The 19,687-nt window shown below is 39.2% G+C and overlaps 1 protein-coding gene across 3 annotated transcripts; it reads left to right on the top strand.

The window, feature by feature from the left end:
• The first annotated feature begins 940 nt into the window (after positions 1-940).
• On the top strand, positions 941-18,245 carry secisbp2l (SECIS binding protein 2-like). Of its 3 annotated transcripts, none has more exons than XM_015375635.1 (18): positions 941-1,145; positions 5,586-5,791; positions 7,437-7,764; positions 7,863-8,001; positions 9,164-9,387; positions 9,606-9,630; positions 9,718-9,833; positions 9,996-10,106; positions 10,198-10,308; positions 10,790-10,957; positions 11,052-11,193; positions 11,346-11,521; positions 11,611-11,743; positions 11,893-12,055; positions 13,807-14,027; positions 14,388-14,542; positions 14,640-14,859; positions 16,364-18,245. In XM_015375635.1, exons 1-18 carry the CDS (start codon positions 1,125-1,127, stop codon positions 16,984-16,986), a joined length of 3,282 nt encoding a protein of 1,093 aa, XP_015231121.1. In that variant the 5' UTR covers positions 941-1,124; the 3' UTR covers positions 16,987-18,245. The 3 variants fall into 3 exon arrangements, with proteins under 3 accessions (XP_015231121.1, XP_015231120.1, XP_015231119.1); XM_015375634.1 differs by having other exon boundaries at positions 7,860-8,001; positions 9,721-9,833; XM_015375633.1 differs by having other exon boundaries at positions 7,860-8,001.
• The last annotated feature ends 1,442 nt before the right edge of the window (positions 18,246-19,687 follow it).

Raw genomic sequence — 19,687 nt, 5'->3', positions numbered from 1 at the left:
TAAATATTGGTCAGCATTTCTCGCTATCAAATGCCATTGCTAACTAATGCCTGTCTTTACATACTGTTGGATTAGAAAAACTTTGGTAGCATGCATATGTGCAGTGCATTAGTCAAACTTGATTTTTTTTTATTTTATTTTTTTACACATATTTGTGTGTATATCAAGTTCTATAAATGTAAAATTTGGGTTAATTCATAAAGTATGTTTACAGCATATAATATATATATATATATATATCACATTTGTTCTGTTATGTTGTACATTTTTACAGTCATATGTTTGACAGCTTCCGTTGCAGCTGACTGGGTCTGCTCCTTTGAAGTCAGACGGTGAGTAATCCAGGTAGAAGCGGCGACGATGTATGGGTGACGTGCGAGGGGGTTTAGTTTTGAAAAGAGAAAACAATCTACTGTGTCCCACAAAGAGTTACTACGTAAGAGGATTAGGGCCACTGAAAAAATAAAAAGTTGACTTATTTTTAAATATTTCAGTTTAATATGGGAAAAATGTCAGAATGCTGACTTTAATCTGACTTTGTTCTCATAATATTCTGAAATAAAATGTAAAAGTTAACTTTTTTGTTTTTTCAATTGCCCTAATCCTCTTCTGTAAATTACGTCAAATCATACCCGATCAGACAGTGAGATTTTAGCTCTTCATGTGAGAGGCTTAAGTGGTTTTTGCTAAAATAGGATTTCGGTAATCCAGTTTATCAAATTTTTGAATTCGGGAAATGTTTGCTATAAATCGTTACCCAACAGTGTTATATTTATGCGTCAGAGGTGCGGAAAATCCTGCTGAATGTCAGCAATAGGCAGGTTCATGTGCAATTTAAAATAAGACGCTAACACCTCCTATCCCGGCTGACCCGCCGGCTGGGAAATGAGGCCGATCCCCTCCCATTTCCTCACCGACAGCAGTTTTCCCTTTGTAGCCAGCCAGCGCTACATGCTCGCAGCTGACGCAGCAGCAACAGTTAACGTTGGAGCTCCCGTGAAAAGCGAGTCGCGTTCGGGTTCTATCGGCTGATATTATTCATAATGAAGAAAGTAAAATGGGCTCCGTCCTGACAGTTTCTGGGTTGTGATCAATGACGGTCTGCGGTGGAGTCGGTGACTGACATGGACGCTGGTGACATTAAGGTAGGGTTTAATTTGCTCTGTTTTCCCTGGGTTCAGCTAACGCTTTAGCCCGTGGAAAGAAACGGGATAACGTCAGCCTGGGGTAACTGACTCCTAAACGTTGACATTTTCAGCTTCCCTGGGGTAACCACTCTATTATTCTTAATACAAATGGCGTCTTGACTTTTTGTAGCGTCCAAAGGCTCACTTTAATTTACTAACCAAGCTAATGGTTATGTTGTTTTCTGACATAGGCGACAGCTAAACAAGCTAACATACAAAGAGCCAAAACTAAATACTTCATAACGCCTTTATTATTTTTTCTTTTTGAGCAACCTCGAAATTGTTTTAAGTTATTTTACGTAATAATCAGCGATTGTTGTGACCGCATTCCTTCGCCTTTCGTTCATTCTCGATTGCTTGTTAGCATCGTTGGCTAGCAGAAGCTAACTCAATCAGCTGTCATAGGACGCGAGTGCTTCTGTGTTCAATTAGTAACAAAAAATAAGTGATTCGTCCTATTTTATTGAACTTTTGTGGCAATAATTGGCTAAAGAGGGAACAGAATTGATGGGTTTCAGTCGGACAGGAATGTATGCATGAGTGTTTTTGTCATGAGAGGCGGAGACGTTTCATGCGTGGAGCATCAAGAAGAGGAATGTCTGGTTCTTCTGCGTGTCTGTCATTCCTTTACAGATCTCAGCTATGCAGAGAGTCCACTTTGGTTGCGATTGGATTTTTCCTCCCGTTTTAAACTAACCAGTAGAGCTTAAATCTTCCATAGCAGTGTTATGTGACTTCACAATAGACCCAGAAGAAAGGAAGTCGGTTCATATTTACTTCAAATATTTCACATTGTATGTTGGATGCTAACTTGGTTGGAATAAAAGTTAATTGATTAACATAACTTCTACATTGAAAATTGAAAAGCTTAGATTTACTGGAATAACAAAGAGTCTGAATGCGTGCAAAATGGTCTAAGGAAGCATCCTGGATTTCCAGAAGGCAACAGGTCCTAGATAATGTGGCACTAGTTAATAAAACACTTAAGTAATCTACTTTATTTTTGTATTCAAGATTCCCTGTAATAATAATAAACACCAAGCCCAGCTACTCTAGAAATGTGCTGAGCTGCAGAGCATTAGCTGTTCTTTCCTCTATAAAGGCCACCCTGCTCTCAGTGCAGAATCAAATGTCTTTCTTTTTTTTTTTTTTTTTGCTTTTTAAGCCCTGGTTTGTAAACAAATGCTTGGATAAATAGGCACAGAAACCCAGCTATTTTAGCTTGGTTCTGCCAGCCCCGTCGGATGAACATCTGGCTGTGATCTCATTGTCCTTTTAACAATCACAGCTTTTCTCAGTGACCCTCTCACTAACACAAAAGCACAAATGCACTCATGGTTTAATGGAAAGATGAATCCTTGGACCACATCTGTCGATGGTCAGATTTTTCCACCCCTGCCTGCTTTTCAGAATTAACATGAGGAGTCTGTGACGGCCTATTGAATAATTAGCTTATCTTGTGGTACTGTGCCATCCTTATCCTCTCAAACCTAATCCTATAACAGCAAACTATCAAGAACAGTGTAAGAGTGTAAAAGTCTAGAGCTTTAGTACTGGTGAACCCTATGGCCGTATCGCTTTGGATTTGAAGACTACCATCTGTATGTTGGGTTTGGGAGGTTTGAAGAAATCTCAGTTCTTAAATCTAGTTTTGGCGTCTTGATGGATCTGGCAGAACAGGTTCCATTTTTATCTTCACTGCAATGTAAGAGAGTCACCTAAGGGAAAGTGAAAAAAACCACCCAGTAACAGTGGGAGACAATAGCTGTCTGTGCAACATCCAGTGGCTGCACTGATACTCTATTCATCCAAGCCAACCACGGTTTCAGAGAGAGGGGACATCTTTGTACACTGAACCCTTTCACCTCCTCTATCTCTGTAAAATGAAAAATTTCAGTGGTAGCATCATCTAGAGAGAAAAGCTTTAGGAAATGTAATGCTCTTAGAGTTTTGGTCATTTCTCAAATTTGATAAATAATTTGTAATGTATGTTAATTACAGTCTTTTCTTTAATTACATTGCTATGAAATAAAACCTCCTAAAGATAAAAAACAGTTGTACACAATAAGTAAAAAGAATAAATCCTGCCCATCAATTTCAATAAAATCTGGTTTGATCGGCTTTTTCTTTTCTTTTCTCAGCCCTCATGTTCTGGGATAAAACTAAACATAGGAAACTTTGATACAACATAGTTGTATCAAAGTTGTATTTTATTTTTATGTTGTATTTGATACAATATAGTTGTTTCTATAGTTTTTGCATAGCTTATGAAACTATTCAAATTTACCGTCCTCTTTAAATAACCTGACATACAACCATTAATTTTCAAATTGGGCCCTAAGTGTCAGTATTTCCCAAAGCTCCCATTATTTTCCTGGACTGGCTTAATTTCTCAGTATGGAGTTCTGTAGAGCATCACAGTTTCCCCTTGGAATCGTTGTGCTCCCAAACCTTCTGTCTGGGGAGGTTTTACAAGTAACCAAAAGGATTTGGGTCTGGAGACAAGCTTTGCCAGTTCTGCACCCTTTCTCTCAGTTTCTTTAGCAAGTCAGTGATCATCTTGGAGGTGTTTTCTGAGGAAGGCGGTAATGCTCTTATTCAGTGCAAATTGACATTCATGATTTCCTCAAACAGTTTAGCTCATGACATCACCGCCGCCATGAAGGACTGTAGACTAGACAAACCGTTCTTAGCAATACAAGCTTGACGCCATCAGAGCCAGATAAGTTAATCTTGGTCTCATCAAACCACAGGAGTTGGTTCCAGTAATTGCTTGTCTTCAGGAAACCGTTTGCGGGTTTTCTAGTGACCTGTCTTTAGAAGAGGTTTTATTCTTGAACAAAGGCCATCCACACCAATTTGATGCGTTATGCGGGCCTTATTTTGAAGAGACATCTAATTTGCAACTCTTTGTACACAGACTTTACTTGGTATAGAAATATCATCTTCAGTTTTGTCCCATTAAAAATGTATAATTAATTATATTTAAACATTTTAGGAGTTTACTTACTTTTAAGACAAGTTTTATTTTAGCTTTCAATGCAACAGTTTTGCCTGTAACTGATTCTATTGTTTCATAAATGAAGAACTATAGTCGAAAAGTTATTTCTTGCCTTTTCCTGTGGGCCATCATTATTTACTGCAGAGATAATGTCATGTGGTTTGTTAGTTGGCCATCAGGCTAAAACAGGGTTTTTCTGTTTTACATTCGCAGAGTTGACATTTGCAGGGGTCTTGACATTTTTTTAGCAGATAAAACAGCTAGCATTATTAAGCAGCAGTCCACCTGTGTTTATTGACATGTAGATCCTTACCTGACTACGATATCTATTAAAAGCTCAAACATTTCTCCTGTTATCTGGGGAAAGCCGCAGTCATTGGTTATGTTTTTATTTTATTTCTTTTCTGCACATCTTTTTATTTGAATCATTTGACCAAATATGAAGAGATGTTGATTGCAGACGGGCTACAATTTTTCTTCAAATTTTCAACTCTACTTAGGTATTTAGTTTTCCTCGTGTCAAAGTTTTTTTTATTTTGTTATTTATTGTACTAAATTTTGGCAGCTATGCGTCATGGGAAAAAAACAGATGTTCAGTCCTAGTAGGAGAAAAATAAAACAATGTTTTTTTTATTGTCATGTTACGTAAGTTTTTATGATTATAGCGTAAGTGGTTCTAGCTGACACTAAAGTTATAAACTGAAAGGTCTTGGCACAGAATGTCTCAAACACCTGTTCTCTTATGCTGCGTGATACTGTAACAAATGTTTTCCTACCTTTTTTTTTATAACTGTGAAATTGCAAACTTAAATGCACATAGAATATAGAGCTATTCTTTTTGTTTTTTATTTCAAGAAAAATATTTTATTTTGATATTTTTAGGTTGTCTACCTCCAGTGATGTTTTTTCAGCATTCTAAAATGGTTTTAGATCGTTCCTTTAGGTATTGCTTTGCAGTATATATTTTTACACAGACTTTTATACAGAGAGCAGTCCTTGAAGCATTTAACTGCAAAAAAAAAAAGAACCACACTAAGCAAGGTTGAAAGTTCAGCAGAAAGTCTGGGTTTCAAACGTTTAAAGGATTACATTTTAATCAGTTCCCTTAGGTGCCAAATATTTTGAATTGAAGAACAGCTTAAGACTTTTGGTCGGTGCAGCATATATGATAATTATGTTTTGTTATTTTGTCATATTTGCCCATCAACTGTTTAGTGACGCTTAAAAAAGGCACTGTACTATAAGCAGGCTGGCAATGTAGTAATCTGTCAGCAAATTGACAAACCAAGCTCTGCTAATTTCAAACAAAAAAAAAAAAAGCCTTATTTCTTTCTCATATGATAAATGCGTGACTGTGATGATTTAACAGCAACAGCTGCATTTTTGTGTCTGTGCAGGATGTGAAGCTTTCACCTGAAGTGGAACCGTTTATCCCACAGAAGAAAGGTTTTGAAGGATCACTGGTCAGCATGAGTCTCTCCGGCGAGGCGGGAGGAGGAGGGGGTGTCGGTATAGGAGGCGGCAGCGGAGGGGTGGAAACCGCACCCATACCCAGCTACCTCATCACCTGCTACCCTTTCGTCCAGGAAAACCAACCCAACAGGTACTGTTCAGCTGTCACTGTGGGGTACAGGACATTGAATGAAACCTCTACACAGAGTCAAACATGTGCTGAAAGCACCAGAGCATTTTCATTCAGGGTTATATATAGTTTCAACTCTAAGTCCTGAAAGGGCTGACCTTAGAGCTCTTTATTAACGATGCTTCGAAAATGTTCTCACAGACTTGTTTTGCTGCTATAAAAACAACATTGTGTCCTGGTGGTCTTTTCAGAATGAGATTTTGATTAGATTGTTCAAACATTAAATGAAGTTAAAAACTTTGAATTCCTCCGTTCTCCAAGATAGCTGTAATTAAAACTGGAAACCTCACTAGTTTTGTTTATTTTGAACCAAAATAAACTGTAATGTTTCCAGCAGCTCTTTCTTTGTCCCCAGTGATGGTCTAGATCCTGCACACATCCGTTTCTTTGTTTCCTTCCCCACTATTTGAATTCAAGGAAATGCCCACTATAGTAGTCTTTGACTGTGGAAATGTCATGTGGATTCTTATCAGCATTTGCATGTACTATGTACGCAGCTGTAACAAACCAAGCAGAGGAACTGTATGGATGTTGACCACTGCAGTCAAAGGAATCTGAGCCTTGCTTATCCTGGACTTGTGTTGATTCCAAAAGTTCCATAGCTTTAGAGAAATGGCTATAATTTCAACATTTGTTTCTTAATCAGTAGCCAAATACTGAATACTTGTCTGTTTTCCCCCATCCATGAAAACCATAAAAAACTAAACACTCCTAAATAGTTTCACCCTGTTGATCCATCAGCCAACCAACAGTCTGTACTTTGATTCACTTTCTGAGTTGAATTTAAAATAAAGGTGAGGGCTATGCTTTGATCCCTAAAGGGACTTCCCGTTGGACTGAAATGTATCTGAGTGAATGACTCTGTGTGTTGTAACCGAATGGGGAATTTAACAACTTAAAGAAAACCAGGAACAGCCGTCTAGGAAAAGCATTTCTACCCTGTGGTATATTAAATGTCTAAATTAGGGGGGGGGGACTTGTCTGGTAACTGGGTATATAGTTTTTTGTTTGTTTTTATTTTATACAAAATACATTTTTATTCCATCTATATCCTTAAAAGTGCATAGCACAAGTTTCAGAGTTTTTGCAAAAGTTTGCCCCCCTCTGCTTATAAATATAAACATTGTTTTGAATGGAGCACATCTGAGCTCCCTCCTTGTTGAAAGCTTTTCCATTATTTACTCTTCCTTCACCAGCAGACTCCAGTTTTGCCATTTTTATCACAATGACCAACATTTTTTTAGTTTTTTTTTTCTTTTGTGTGGAGTCTGTGATGAATTTAAAGTGTACTTGATTTTTTTTGTGGTCCATCTTTACAAGCGTCCTTGTTCTCTCATTGCAAATGAGTCTCGGTGCATCTCTCCCATGCACACGCACAGAGGATTCAGTCCTAATCACTCTCATGAACTGACAAACAGCCTTAAGAATCAACTGTGTTGAATGGAGAAAGGAAAATGTTATAGTGTCAGGAAATTATAAAGACATGCATGGGGTATTATTAGAAATATTTCTTTTACGCTTGTGCAATCAACCTTTGATAAATACATGTTGTAATTTTTAATGTACTAGAAACAACCAAACAGAATAAATGTTTTCCTCTCTACAGGCAGCATCCTTTGTACAACGGAGGGGAGCTGCGCTGGCCGCAGCCCAACCCCAGCCCCGGAGGTCCATACCTGGCCTACCCCATCTTGTCTTCCCCACAGCCACCTGTCTCTAATGACTACGCTTACTACCAGATCATGCCTGCTCCATGTCCTCCTGTCATGGGTTTTTACCAGCCCTTCCCTGGGACATATCCAAGTCCAGTTCAAGCTGGAGTGGTCAGCCCCGTGTCCGCGGATGTCGGGGAAAGGCCTCTGCCACTGGGGCCTACGTATGGTATGGCCAGCCAGAGAGGAAGAGGCATGCCTCGATCTAATGTTCTTACCAAGGTAGACGAGTTCAACTGTTTTTCTATTTCTGGTTACAGCACAGATGTTCTTTTAGCTCTGCTAAGAAAACTGTCTCTATTTTTTACTTTTTCCAGCAGCCACATTTAGGTATCTGCCAGCCTTCAAGAGGTCGCCGGCTCCCTGCTAGAAACATAGCTGTGCAAAAAGAGGTGTGCACATTAACGCCTGATGGTCGGACCAAGACCGTTATGTTGGTGGATGCAGCACAACAGACTGGTAAGACTGTAGGCTGACGACCCAAATACCTATAAAAGCACTCGGAGAGCGCCGACGTTCACCAAGCAGCAAAGTGTGACTTAGACCTATAGCTAAAACTCGCACGTGATCTGGATCATTACCAAATTTTAATGAATTTGTCCTTAACAGGAGGTGCACCTCTTGTAAAAAAAAAAAAAAAAAGTTTGCAATTGATCCTGCAGCAGCATCCCCTTTTCTTTTGTTTTTGTCTTCAGTAACATACCAGTCCGTTGCTGAAGCTGTCATTATTCACTGCTGCCTCCCTTTGGTTTAGGGAGAAGCTGCTTGTTAAGCCAAATCTCCCTATTTCACAATATTAGAGAAACTTTTAAAACATCCCTGTATCCAGATTATGATGTGGATCATCGCCAAAATGTCATGGATTTTTTACTTTCGTTAAGCATTTCATTAAAATCCATTCATAACTTTTCAGTTATCCTGTACACAGACAGACAAACACACAAAAACTGTCCTTAAAACATAACCTCCTTGTTGGAGGTAATAACGCAGGTTTCAAAGGCTTATGTAACTCAGACACAAGCAGAATGGCAAAGTGGTTAAATTCTGCTGCTGCATCTTAAATTTTCAATCAAATAAGTGGCTTCAGTTGGAAATATGCTTGCATTTCTGAATTTTTAATCAATTGCATCGTTTGCATACATGTTCTGTTTTAAAATTAAAAATTTCTACTTTGAAATTGGTTGTATTTTTACTGGAGTTTATCATGATGTGAGAATCTCTTTGTTAGTCCCTTTGCTGATCAGAGCATGAGGTGGCAAGATTCCAGAGTTATTTAAAGATAAAGATAGCTGCATGGAGTCTTCCATGCCAGTAAAATGGTGTCTGACGCTGCTCTTACTGGTATCGATGATGTTGACAATGCCTCTGCTTAAGCTTTAGAAAAACTGGATTGCTGACATTCCAGTCTGAGAAGTGAACCTGTGTGCCACTCATGAGGATGCAAAAAGTTCAGCAACTTATTTGGGGTTTTCTAATCATGTGTCATTATTAGTCAGTAGAGATGGATCAAATCTTCACAGCTTCGATGAAAAATAGTCTCATTTTATTTAAAGGTTCTCTGTGATGTATGTGTGAATATTATTATTATTATTTTTTATTATTCCCATGACCTTTTCTTCAGATTTCCCAGGTGAGGTGTCAGGGCGTTGTGCTGCTGAGCGCATTAGCCCACAAATGTGGAACAATCGCACGAAGAGAAGACGACCTTCCCACCCAGCAGAAGGCTACAACGAGCAGGGTGCCAGTGAGGCTGATATAGACAGCGACAGTGGCTACTGCAGTCCCAAACACAATCAGGCGACCGGAGGGACACAGCGAACTCCAGAGAATGCAGTTGCACCAATGGTAGATTTTATTATTATTAATGTTTAAGCCATTAGATCGAGCTATAAAAGAAATGAGAATTTATTACAGAACTGATGTCACATTTTTTCCACCTAATCTTTAATAATTTCATGGGATGTTGAGCTGTTTCTTTTTTTCAGTTTAATTTTGTTTCATCATTTTTGTTAACCTTGATTCTAATACTTTGTGTAACATTGTAATGTTTTCTGTTTTTCTAGGGAGTTGACACAGGTGTCATAAAGGGTAATTTTAATACCTGCTATTTTTAATAAGAGCTGTAGTTATAAATGGAGGCTTGTCTTTAATTTTTATATTTTATTTTCTTGCCAGCAGGTGCCTGGGTAAATGTAGCATCACAGGCTACTCCAAAGCACTGGAGGGAGAGAAATGGCCAGTACCACCGAGCCGATCAGAGGAAGATTACTGAACAAAGAAATTTGTTGCAGGTAAAAGTTCTAGAGGGCATATAAACAAAGGAAAAAAAGAAGTAAACAGATTTTTAAATTGTTTCTTAATCGCTTTTCATCTTATCATCTCCGAGCCCAAGTAGATACACAGATAGAAATGGGTAAACTTTTTGTTTCCTTAAATTTGTGCTTTTCTTCCAGGACTTCCACAATGGCTACTCAGGACGCATGACGTCAAACCAGTCTGAACAAAGAGTTCAGCCGGCAGTGGTCACTGGTGCAGATCTTACTCCAGAGCCACTTTACTTTGAGGTTAGAGAAGCCATTTACTGTTTCTGTCGAGTTACACTTATTTCCGAAAGAACGGTATGCAGCACTAAAACGATTTCTACGTATTTTGCAGGATGAGGACGAGTTTCCAGATCTTGCAGCTGGAGGGTCTGTCCTACGCAACAACAAACCTGAACCTGCACCTGCTCAGACACACACTCAACCTAAACTGCCTAAAAATCTGGTGAGGGAAAGATCTTGCGAAAATCCTCTAGGTTTCCAGCTGTGTGTTGGGTACACCTAAGCGTTCAAGCATCTTTTTATCATGTTGGACAAGCACTGGAGGAGATAAGATCTTGCTTTTAAATTGTTTTCAAACTTAAAACTCTGAGTTTACAGTGATGCATGACCCAAATGAAAACAGAACAAATTAATTGTAAGTCAGAAAAGAGTTGGATTTGATTTATAGATTTATTTATTCAAATTAACTTATGCATAAATTTGGTTGAAGTCACATCGCTCTAAATTGTATGCCATGAAAATCCATTCTTCATTTCCTGTAGGATGTTTTAATCAGTCTTAATTTGGTAGGAAAAGGTACACCTCTGGCAAGTATCTTTAAAAGATCATTACATCACTCCGCCGGACTTGGTGTGTCTAGCATTTCTGCTCAATAACATAATATTCTGCTCAATAACAAAAGTCTGTATGATTCTGTGCTGCAGCTGGATGGCCTACCAGAAAACTCTCCAATCAACATTGTGCAGACACCCATTCCCATTACTACCTCCGTTCCCAAGAGGGCTAAGAGCCAAAGGAAGAAGGCTCTGGCAGCTGCCCTGGCCACGGCCCAGGAGTATTCAGAAATCAGCATGGAGCAGAAGAAATTACAGGTACGCACATAACCATCTGATTTTAGTCCTTGCATGTGCTCTGATATTTTTGTTCCTCTGTGGCCTTTAATTGGTTTCGCATGCTCTCTTCTAGGAAGCGTTCACCAAAGCAGCAGGGAAGAAGAGTAAAACGTCAGTCGAGCTCGACTTGGGAGATATGCTGGCTGCTTTAGAAAAGCAGCAGCAGGCTATGAAGGCCAGGCAGCTCACAAATACTAAACCACTATCTTTTACAGGTATTCATCCATTCATTAATAGGTTTCAAATACTTTAATGATATCAATAAAACAAACAATGGAAATTCTGCATTTTAATCTTGGAATTGTTCAGGTAATTTCCTCATAGTAGTTTAACATTTGGAGTCTTTTTTTATTCTTTCCTCTCTCAGTTGGAACGACCACCCCTTTCCAAAGCTCAAGCTCCACCAATGTGCCATCCATGCTGAGGGGTCATCAACAAGCCCTCTCAGCCCCACACAACGCTCTGGATTCCACTGCACCACGAGTGAAGAGGGGGAAGGAGAGAGAGATTCCCAAAGTCAAACGCCCTACAGCCCTTAAGAAGGTTTGAAAATTAAACTAAATAACTTAATAGCTGGTGTGACAGCACTTTCCTTTTTGGACGTATCTAAAACATTGTTTTGGTATTTCTAGATTATCCTAAAGGAACGTGAGGGGAAGAAAGGGAAGTCTTGCATGGAACAAGAGTCTGCAGGCCATGACGAGCATGGAGATGAGTGTCTCCAGTTTACAGATGATCTTTCACGTGAACCTGCCTCACAGGAAGGTGAGCCCAGTTCCTTCCAGGGCAGCTCGTCCTTCCCCTCAACACTGGAAACATTAATGCATCAATTGGAAAGAACTAAATTTAGTGACACAAGAAATGTTATGTTTGTGAATTGTGAATGAATATATTGTTGATGCGCATCAATACAGAAAACGGCTTGAGCGTGCCCAGCGATGCGTCCCTCTCCCCGGCCAGCCAGAACTCCCCATACAGCATCACCCCGGTGTCACAGGGTTCTCCTGCCAGTTCTGGAATCGGCAGTCCGATGGCTTCAAATGCCGTCACCAAGATCCACAGCCGGCGTTTCAGAGAGTAAGTCCTGCACAGCGCTTTGCTCAACCATGTGAAGTTTTTTTTTTTTTTTTAAAGAGCTGTAGACATAAATGTGTTTTTTATATGGATATCTGGAAATAATGACTGTGTGGCAACATCTTTTTGTTGGTTTAGCAAATTAGTGTCCTACTCTGCAAACACCTTGGCAGTGGGAAGCAGTGGGTGACTCTAATGGAGGAACAGTACAATAAAGAATTGAATGGAGTATGGCACAAATGTCGGCCACTTAGCAAACTGGATGCTTGCCGTCTCAAACACAGCTTTGTTCCCTCCATACTTTCAGTTAAAGGCCCATTGTCCCAGCCCACCCCTTTCTGTGTTTTTTTTCTCTTTAAAAATCTCCAAAAGGCCACTGTAGCTTAAGCTCCTCCTCTAAGATCTAGCTGCCAGGACACTGGTTCCTCACATCACACCATCTTGACCTTTAGCTTTGAATCTATTGTGTTTCAGCATTATTTTTTTGCTATGTTCGGCACTTTGTTTTCAGCTATTTTAAAGCTCTCTACAAATAAAGTTCATGATGATGATGAAAATAAAGCTGATGATCTGCAATTTAAAATTGAAAAAACCCATAAGTGTTCAGAATATAAATTTAAAAAGCAGGCCTCATTTCTGAGGCTCTAAAGGAAAATAAACTCCACTACAGCCATGAGATATTTCCATGTGACTTCTAAAAAGGATTTGTATTTATACACTTTATTTACTTTTTGACCCTATCAAAATTATATTTACATATATATTGACATTTCCCTCACACTTCAGTGTAATTTAGAAATAAAATAACTGCTGGCTACAGAGTCTAAAGATAATCACACACAGATCCAGAGTTAAGCTTGTTACATAGTCCAGCTTTTTTCTCGCTCTCACAGCTGCAAAAACAATTATCTTTTATTTTATTTTTTTCTTGCAGCCCTCTTGGAGGTTCCTGCCATATGGGCAGGACCTTTTTTTCTTTTTTGTATTATCTTACAGCATGTCAAAGAACAGTTGTGCGATTAGTCAGGATTTGGATGGGCGTTGCTAAGGCGACAATAACTTTTGACCCAAGCAGCAGCTAAATTTATCGTATCTTAAATTATTTTTGCTTCTTGCGCTTCTTGTGACAGTCACCTATGTAACTTGTGAGGGTCGGATCTGTCACTGAATGAGTCATGTGACCCAGAGCACCACTTTAAGGCAGTCTGAGCTCCTTTTAAACACAAGCTAACTAAGTAAAAAGCTGTTAGGAATCAAAACAGACCTGACGCCTGATCAGAAATATTTTTTTGGTTCTATGTTGTAGGATTTAATCTAGAGGGTTGAATGTGGACTTTCTTTACAAGTAACTTCATGACAGTGATCTGTTATATAATGGATAGTCTGCGGATTAGCTGGCAGAGGTGCTGAGAAAATAGTAACTTCTGTTTCATGCCACCTCTTATTAATAAAAACATGTATATAATGCCCTTCCTTATCAATCTAAACTCTGCCACTCTGCCATTGTGATGCTTTTTTGTAAAAAAAATGTCATTTCATGTGTTTAGTGAGCTTTAATCAGTTAGACGTGGAATAGACTGCTTCCACAAATGTGTATTCTTGTAGAGCAGATCAGACTTTTTCTTTAAGTTAAGGTTTAATCTAAAGAAAAAGATGGATGAGATCATAGATACCATCATGAACAAAGATGACTAATTGCAGCACCTCTCCCTACTATCAACATGGCAAGAACTTTTTTTTTTCTTCCTCTGCAGGTACTGTAACCAGGTCCTGAGTAAGGAGATCGACGAGAGCGTGACTCTGCTGCTGCAGGAGCTGGTTCGCTTCCAGGAGCGGGTTTACCAGAAGGATCCCACCAAAGCCAAATCTAAACGCCGGCTGGTCATGGGTCTCAGAGAGGTGACCAAGCACATGAAGCTGCAGAAGATAAAGTGTGTCATCATTTCTCCTAACTGTGAGAAGATCCAAGCCAAAGGTGAGTGTCTACATAGACAAAAGGGTTAAACTATGTTTGACGGAATAATAATAATTTTCAGGTGTGATCTTGTCAGTGGAGTATCAGATATTTTTTTTAGTTTTTACCCTGTAAGCTTTTCTGTCATTTAAATGTGACTGCATGTCAACTAAACTAAGCCAAAGCTAATGAGATAAAATCCCCTCTTTGCAAAAATCGTGACTCCAAAAGTCATGAGTTGATTTTAACACCAGCTGTGTAAATAATCATTGCAAACCCAGCGGTTTAATGGGGGAACTTAATGCTCCTAAGCCAAATTACCTTGTTTTTGCAACCTGTTGTTGAGATGACTTGACTTTCCAACTGTTTTATGCGTTGCAGGTGGTTTGGATGAAGCTTTGTATAATGTGATTGCCATGGCAAGAGAGCAGGAGATCCCGTTTGTGTTTGCCTTGGGCAGAAAAGCTCTTGGACGGTGCGTCAACAAGCTGGTGCCTGTTAGCGTCGTAGGGATTTTTAACTACTCTGGTGCTGAGGTAGGGCATTGCTATCCTCCTTAAAACTTCTTAAACCCCTTAAAAGTTTTCTGTCTTTTAATTAGCTTTTCTTTATATTATTCTCTTTTTTTCTTAGGGTCTCTTTGACCAATTAGTGTCCTTGACAGAGGAGGCGAGGAAGGCCTACAAGGACATGGTGTCTGCTCTGGAGCAGGAGCAGGCAGAGGAGGCTCTGAAAAATGACAAGAAGGTCCCACATCACATGGGCCACTCACGCAACCACTCGGCTGCTTCAGCCATCTCATTCTGCTCCATTTTCTCTGAGCCCATCTCAGAGGTTAATGAAAAGGAGTATGGTGAGCTCATGGGTCATTTCTGGCATCTAGCTTTTCATTGCATGAGTTTTGTTTGAATTTTATACAGAACCTGAAGATGAAAACTTCTTTAAAAAATGCTTATATTGGCTATTTTCTTTTAACTTTAACCATATTTTGTCGACTTATTGATGTTGACTTGCATTCATGTAGAGATTGATTCTTAATTAGTTCTTTTTTTTTTTTTTTATCAATTTTGCTGGAAATCTGAATCTTTACCAGATCACAAGAGAGAAAAGAAGCTTAAAATTTCTCTAACAGAAACATTGAGGGCCACGCTAAAACTTAAGAAAATTGTTCTTGCATTGAATGTTGAAAGAACAGTAAGGGGAGGAAAAACATGCTTTTCAAGATGATGATGCTCTATTTGCGCCTCATTTTTCATAAAAAAAAAAATAAAACAAAAAAAACTTTCTCAAATTTAAACTTATTTTAATTATAAGCAAACGTAATACTAAAACTACTGATTTTTTATTTTTTTTTCTGCCTTGCACTGATTTTGTATATGATATGCAGCAACAGACTCACCGCCACTCTGAGGCCCCCACATTATGAAGAAAAACGTGCAAATTGCTCTTTGCATAATGAACAATCTATATTCGATGCTAGTGTGTAATAATTAAAGGGATTTTATTGACAGAAATGTAATTTATTATACAGTACATATGAATTTTATCATCTATGAGCTGAAAGTCTCAAACTTTGTTTATGTCGCCTTAACAATTGCTATTTATAATTATTAAGAGCAGCTGTCACATTTACGAAGGCAGATATCTGTGCCCTACGGTAGCTGAGAGATGCCAAACTAGTGACCGTAGAGATTGCAGATACCCTCTAATGTGACGGTGACAGTTAGGGCAATATATAATCTATAACCTACACAAACTGATAAAAACAATTTATAAATTTATCTATGTAAACAAAAACCTCGTCAACACTTGATAAGACGGGTGATGCAGATGTTGCAGAAGCCATTTCCTACCATCATGGCCTCCGTACTGTTGGAGGTGGAGAAGCAGTGGGGGAGAGGTTCAATTCTCTGCAGTCTGACTATTAGATGTCTCTGAAAATAACACACTGCAGCTTTAAGACTCATTTGTTAAAGGTCAGTAAGATATATACATAATCTAAAGATTGAAGACTTTATGCAAAGTGTTGGAAGTTTTGTTGCTTGTCAACTACCGCTATCATCTACTGAATTTTATATTATCAGCAATCATTATGTCAACTTTTTCGCCACCTCCTGGTGTACCAATTATTACAGACTTTAATCAGATGTTAAAGCAGCTTTTAATTCATTTATTACAGATGAATTAAAAACTATACCTTCATCTTGAAATGTCAAGTGGAGAATGCATCTTAAACCTTTTTCTTTTTTTAGAAACATTATTTTGTCAGCATGTTAACAATTTCTAATGAGAGTAGAGCGCTCCTGTTCAGTTATAAATGTTGAACCAATAGATCCTGTTTTTCCTTGTTCTTCTAGAGACTAATTGGAGGAGTATGATGGAATCCTCAGATGCGTTGGAGCCTCTAGAGACGGAGGCAAGTCGCCCTGCCGCCTCCACAACCTCCCAGAGTAATAATAGTGAAACACCAGCAGCAAGCAGCAGCAGCAGCAGCGTCCCTGCCAGCTCCCCAGCTCCCCAGAGCAGGACAGGCCCCCCAATGCAGGGTACCACGGACAGAGACGAGGTCCGGGCTGACGACCGACTTGAGCTGGCTTCTCAAAGCACAGAGACGGGCTCGTTGGATGGAAGCTGCAGGGGGCCGCTGACCTCCTCTATCACGTCCACCACTTCCACCCTGGTTCCTGGGATGTTGGAGGAGGCGGAGGAGGAGGATGAGGAGGAGGAAGACTACACTCCTGAACCTATTTCTGTAGAAGTGCCCACTCTGAGCAGTCGCATTGATTCTTGGGTTTCGAAAACCCTTGAAAACCTGCACCTGGGAAAAAGCCAAGAGAGTACAGAGGAAGAGGAGGAGGAGGAGGATGAAGAAGAAGACAAGGGGCCGAGTGGGGATGAAGATTATCTGGACTCAACAGACCTCACAGAGCCAAATGTGGAGGACAAAGAACAGGTGGAAGCTAAGAAAGCCACAGTCTGAAGCTTCTCCGCTGGTTTTCTCTCTACATGCACTGAATATTTCTGTCCTCTGTGGCTCTCACTCACCCCTCTACATCCCTCTCTATCCTTTGTGTCTGACCCCTGACACCAGGCATTATCTCAGGAATCAACCAATTGACCAACATTCACACACACTTGGGGAAAAAAAAAGATCTGACCAGCTTACAGACCAAACGACTCCTAACACTACAACAAGGATGCTCTCACTTCAGCCCAGAACCTGCAACACTTGAATCCAGAGGGGTAACTTGATTTTTTTTTTTATTTTTTTTTTCTTCTATTTTTCTTCTTTTTTTTTTCTCCACCTCTGAAGCTGAACTCTTTTTAGAGACGTTTTCTGGGAGTAAGTGATGAAAGCGATCCTGAGTTTGGGAATATATTTTCATCCAGAGCTCTACAGGTTTACAGCTCTTTGTACTCATCCGTGTGTTTGTGTGTGTGCTTTACAGACTCATGCTTTAGATTTACGTTGCTGTTTATTGGTTTTATCTTAAACTATGTATATACATATACATACCTTTTTTGTTTGTTCATTTATTTTTGTTTAACGAGGGAGGGAGATCCATGCATTTATTAACTATTGAGTTTTGTCATTTGCTTTTAAAGTGTCAGGGGTTCCATGTTTGAACCAAAACAGCTCCCACCCATCGGTCTCCGCAGTGTTTTAATGTCTGAACAACCAGTGTCTCATCCTGTGTCTAGATGATTTAAATAACTTTACTTCTAAGAAGCTAAGTAAAATTTGTGAATATAACCCTGTGTTTCTGGTTCTCTAAAGCATTTAATGGTTTGTCTTATTGATCTTGCCTTTCGTTGAAAGTATTAGAGGTTTTCCAATCGATTGGAAATGTAAACTCTTTGATTTCCATAAAGACAAAACAAAAAAGTGTTCCTTATTTGTTTTCTTTTTCAACACATCTCTTCTATCATATACACACTGAGATTTCAGGATTCATTTTACATGTTTTTAGGGTAAATATAAACTTTACCTTCTATATATTTAAAAGATCTTTGGTTCAGAGGAACAGGCTAATGTTTACCGGCAACCCTGAGGTTTAATAATTCTCTAAATACACCTTTAAGTTGCTAAGACCTGAAACAAACCACGGGGGGGCTCTTCAATATTGGATTAGCAGGGTGTTGTTTTTTTTGTTTTTTATAACGCCCAACTATGACCACCAGTGAGGTTACCAGTCTAACACAAACTCTTGGACATGTTTCTGTAAATACAAGTTTAAATGGAGAGGAAAGAAAAAAGATTTAGAGTTGTATTTAAAACAAAAAAACAATCATTCTGTTTTTAAAGCCATTTAATACTATAGACACGTGAACAGTTGGAATCCAATTTAGTAAAGACTTTTGCAGATGTAAATGCAGTGTGTTAAGGCCATATTCTGAGGGATATCTGTGCATTTCACACTTTGAATTAAAGAAAGTATTTCTTGTTTAATTAAAGGTACGCTGAATGAGTGTGTGTGTGTGTGACTTCCATCAAAGTGTTTGTTAATTGAAAGGTAATGTGTGAGGGTTTTCTCTTTTTTTTCTTTTGCACTATGTAAATACAGTACTGGTAAAAGTCTTGTAACTATTGTGAACAACAAAAAATGAAGGAGATAAAAAAAAAAAAATAATGGTTCGATGAAGTAAATCTATTTTGACTGTGTTGTCTTTCTATGGATATTTAAGACCGTGTCCCTCTGACTGTACTTCATCTGTAACATTGTTGGAGGCTGTTTCTCATAATCATGTTAACACTCTTAACCTATATGGACCGATGATTAACATCATTAAAATATTGTTTAAGTAAATTGAGTTGCTCTAATGCTTCATGATGTTGCCTGCAGATTCTACATAAACACCACAGCCATGATGGGAGCATCTCAGTGCTCCCAAAAACTTACTGGGGATGTGTAAAAGATTATCAGTGGGATTAAGACTTAGACAAATTTTTATTGTCATTTTGTATAAAGAGTTTACAAAACAAAATGTTGTTTGGTGGAGCTTTCAGACAGTAATCATGCAGTGTTTTTGGTGTTAACAGTCTGATGCATAGTCTGTGACATGATTTTGAGATTTTTTTCAGCAGTCTGACGGCGGTGGGAAAGAAGCTGTTGCGGCTGGACCTGTATTGAATGCTGTGAAGCCTCTTCCCAGAGGGCAGCAGGGAGAACAGTCCATGGTGGGGGGGTGAGGGGTCATTGATAATGTTAAGGGCTCGGGACACGCAGCGCTGGGGTGAAATGTCTTTAATGGAGGGAAGAGGAGCCCCGCTGATCCTCTGCCGTTCTCAAGACTCTTCTCATCTTCTTTCAGCCTGAGGCGCTGCAGCCTCCTTACCACACAGTGAGACAGCTGGTCAGAATGCTCTCTATGGTGCTTCTGTAGAAGGGTGTGAGGATGGGTGGGGGCAGGTGGGCTCTCCTCATCCTCAGCAGAAGTACATGCACTTTGGTGCTGTTGATTTAGCAGTGGAGCGTGGTTAGGACTTGTGTCACTGATACCAGCATCAGGCAGGGCCTGATCCAGCACTAAAAGGTTGGTATTAGTATGGGTGAGTACCAACAAATAGGGCACCGATATCATTATGAAAGCCAAAACTTTATTCAACTATTGTCACCCATTCCATGTAGGCAATAAAATCTTCTACTGGATTTACTTTGTATTAGTCTTTTTCCTGCTTC

This window comes from Cyprinodon variegatus, unplaced genomic scaffold (genome assembly GCF_000732505.1).
Source record: "Cyprinodon variegatus isolate N-32 unplaced genomic scaffold, C_variegatus-1.0 Scaffold122, whole genome shotgun sequence".
NCBI lineage: Eukaryota > Metazoa > Chordata > Actinopteri > Cyprinodontiformes > Cyprinodontidae > Cyprinodon > Cyprinodon variegatus.
This window is presented reverse-complemented; position numbering and strand designations above follow the sequence as displayed.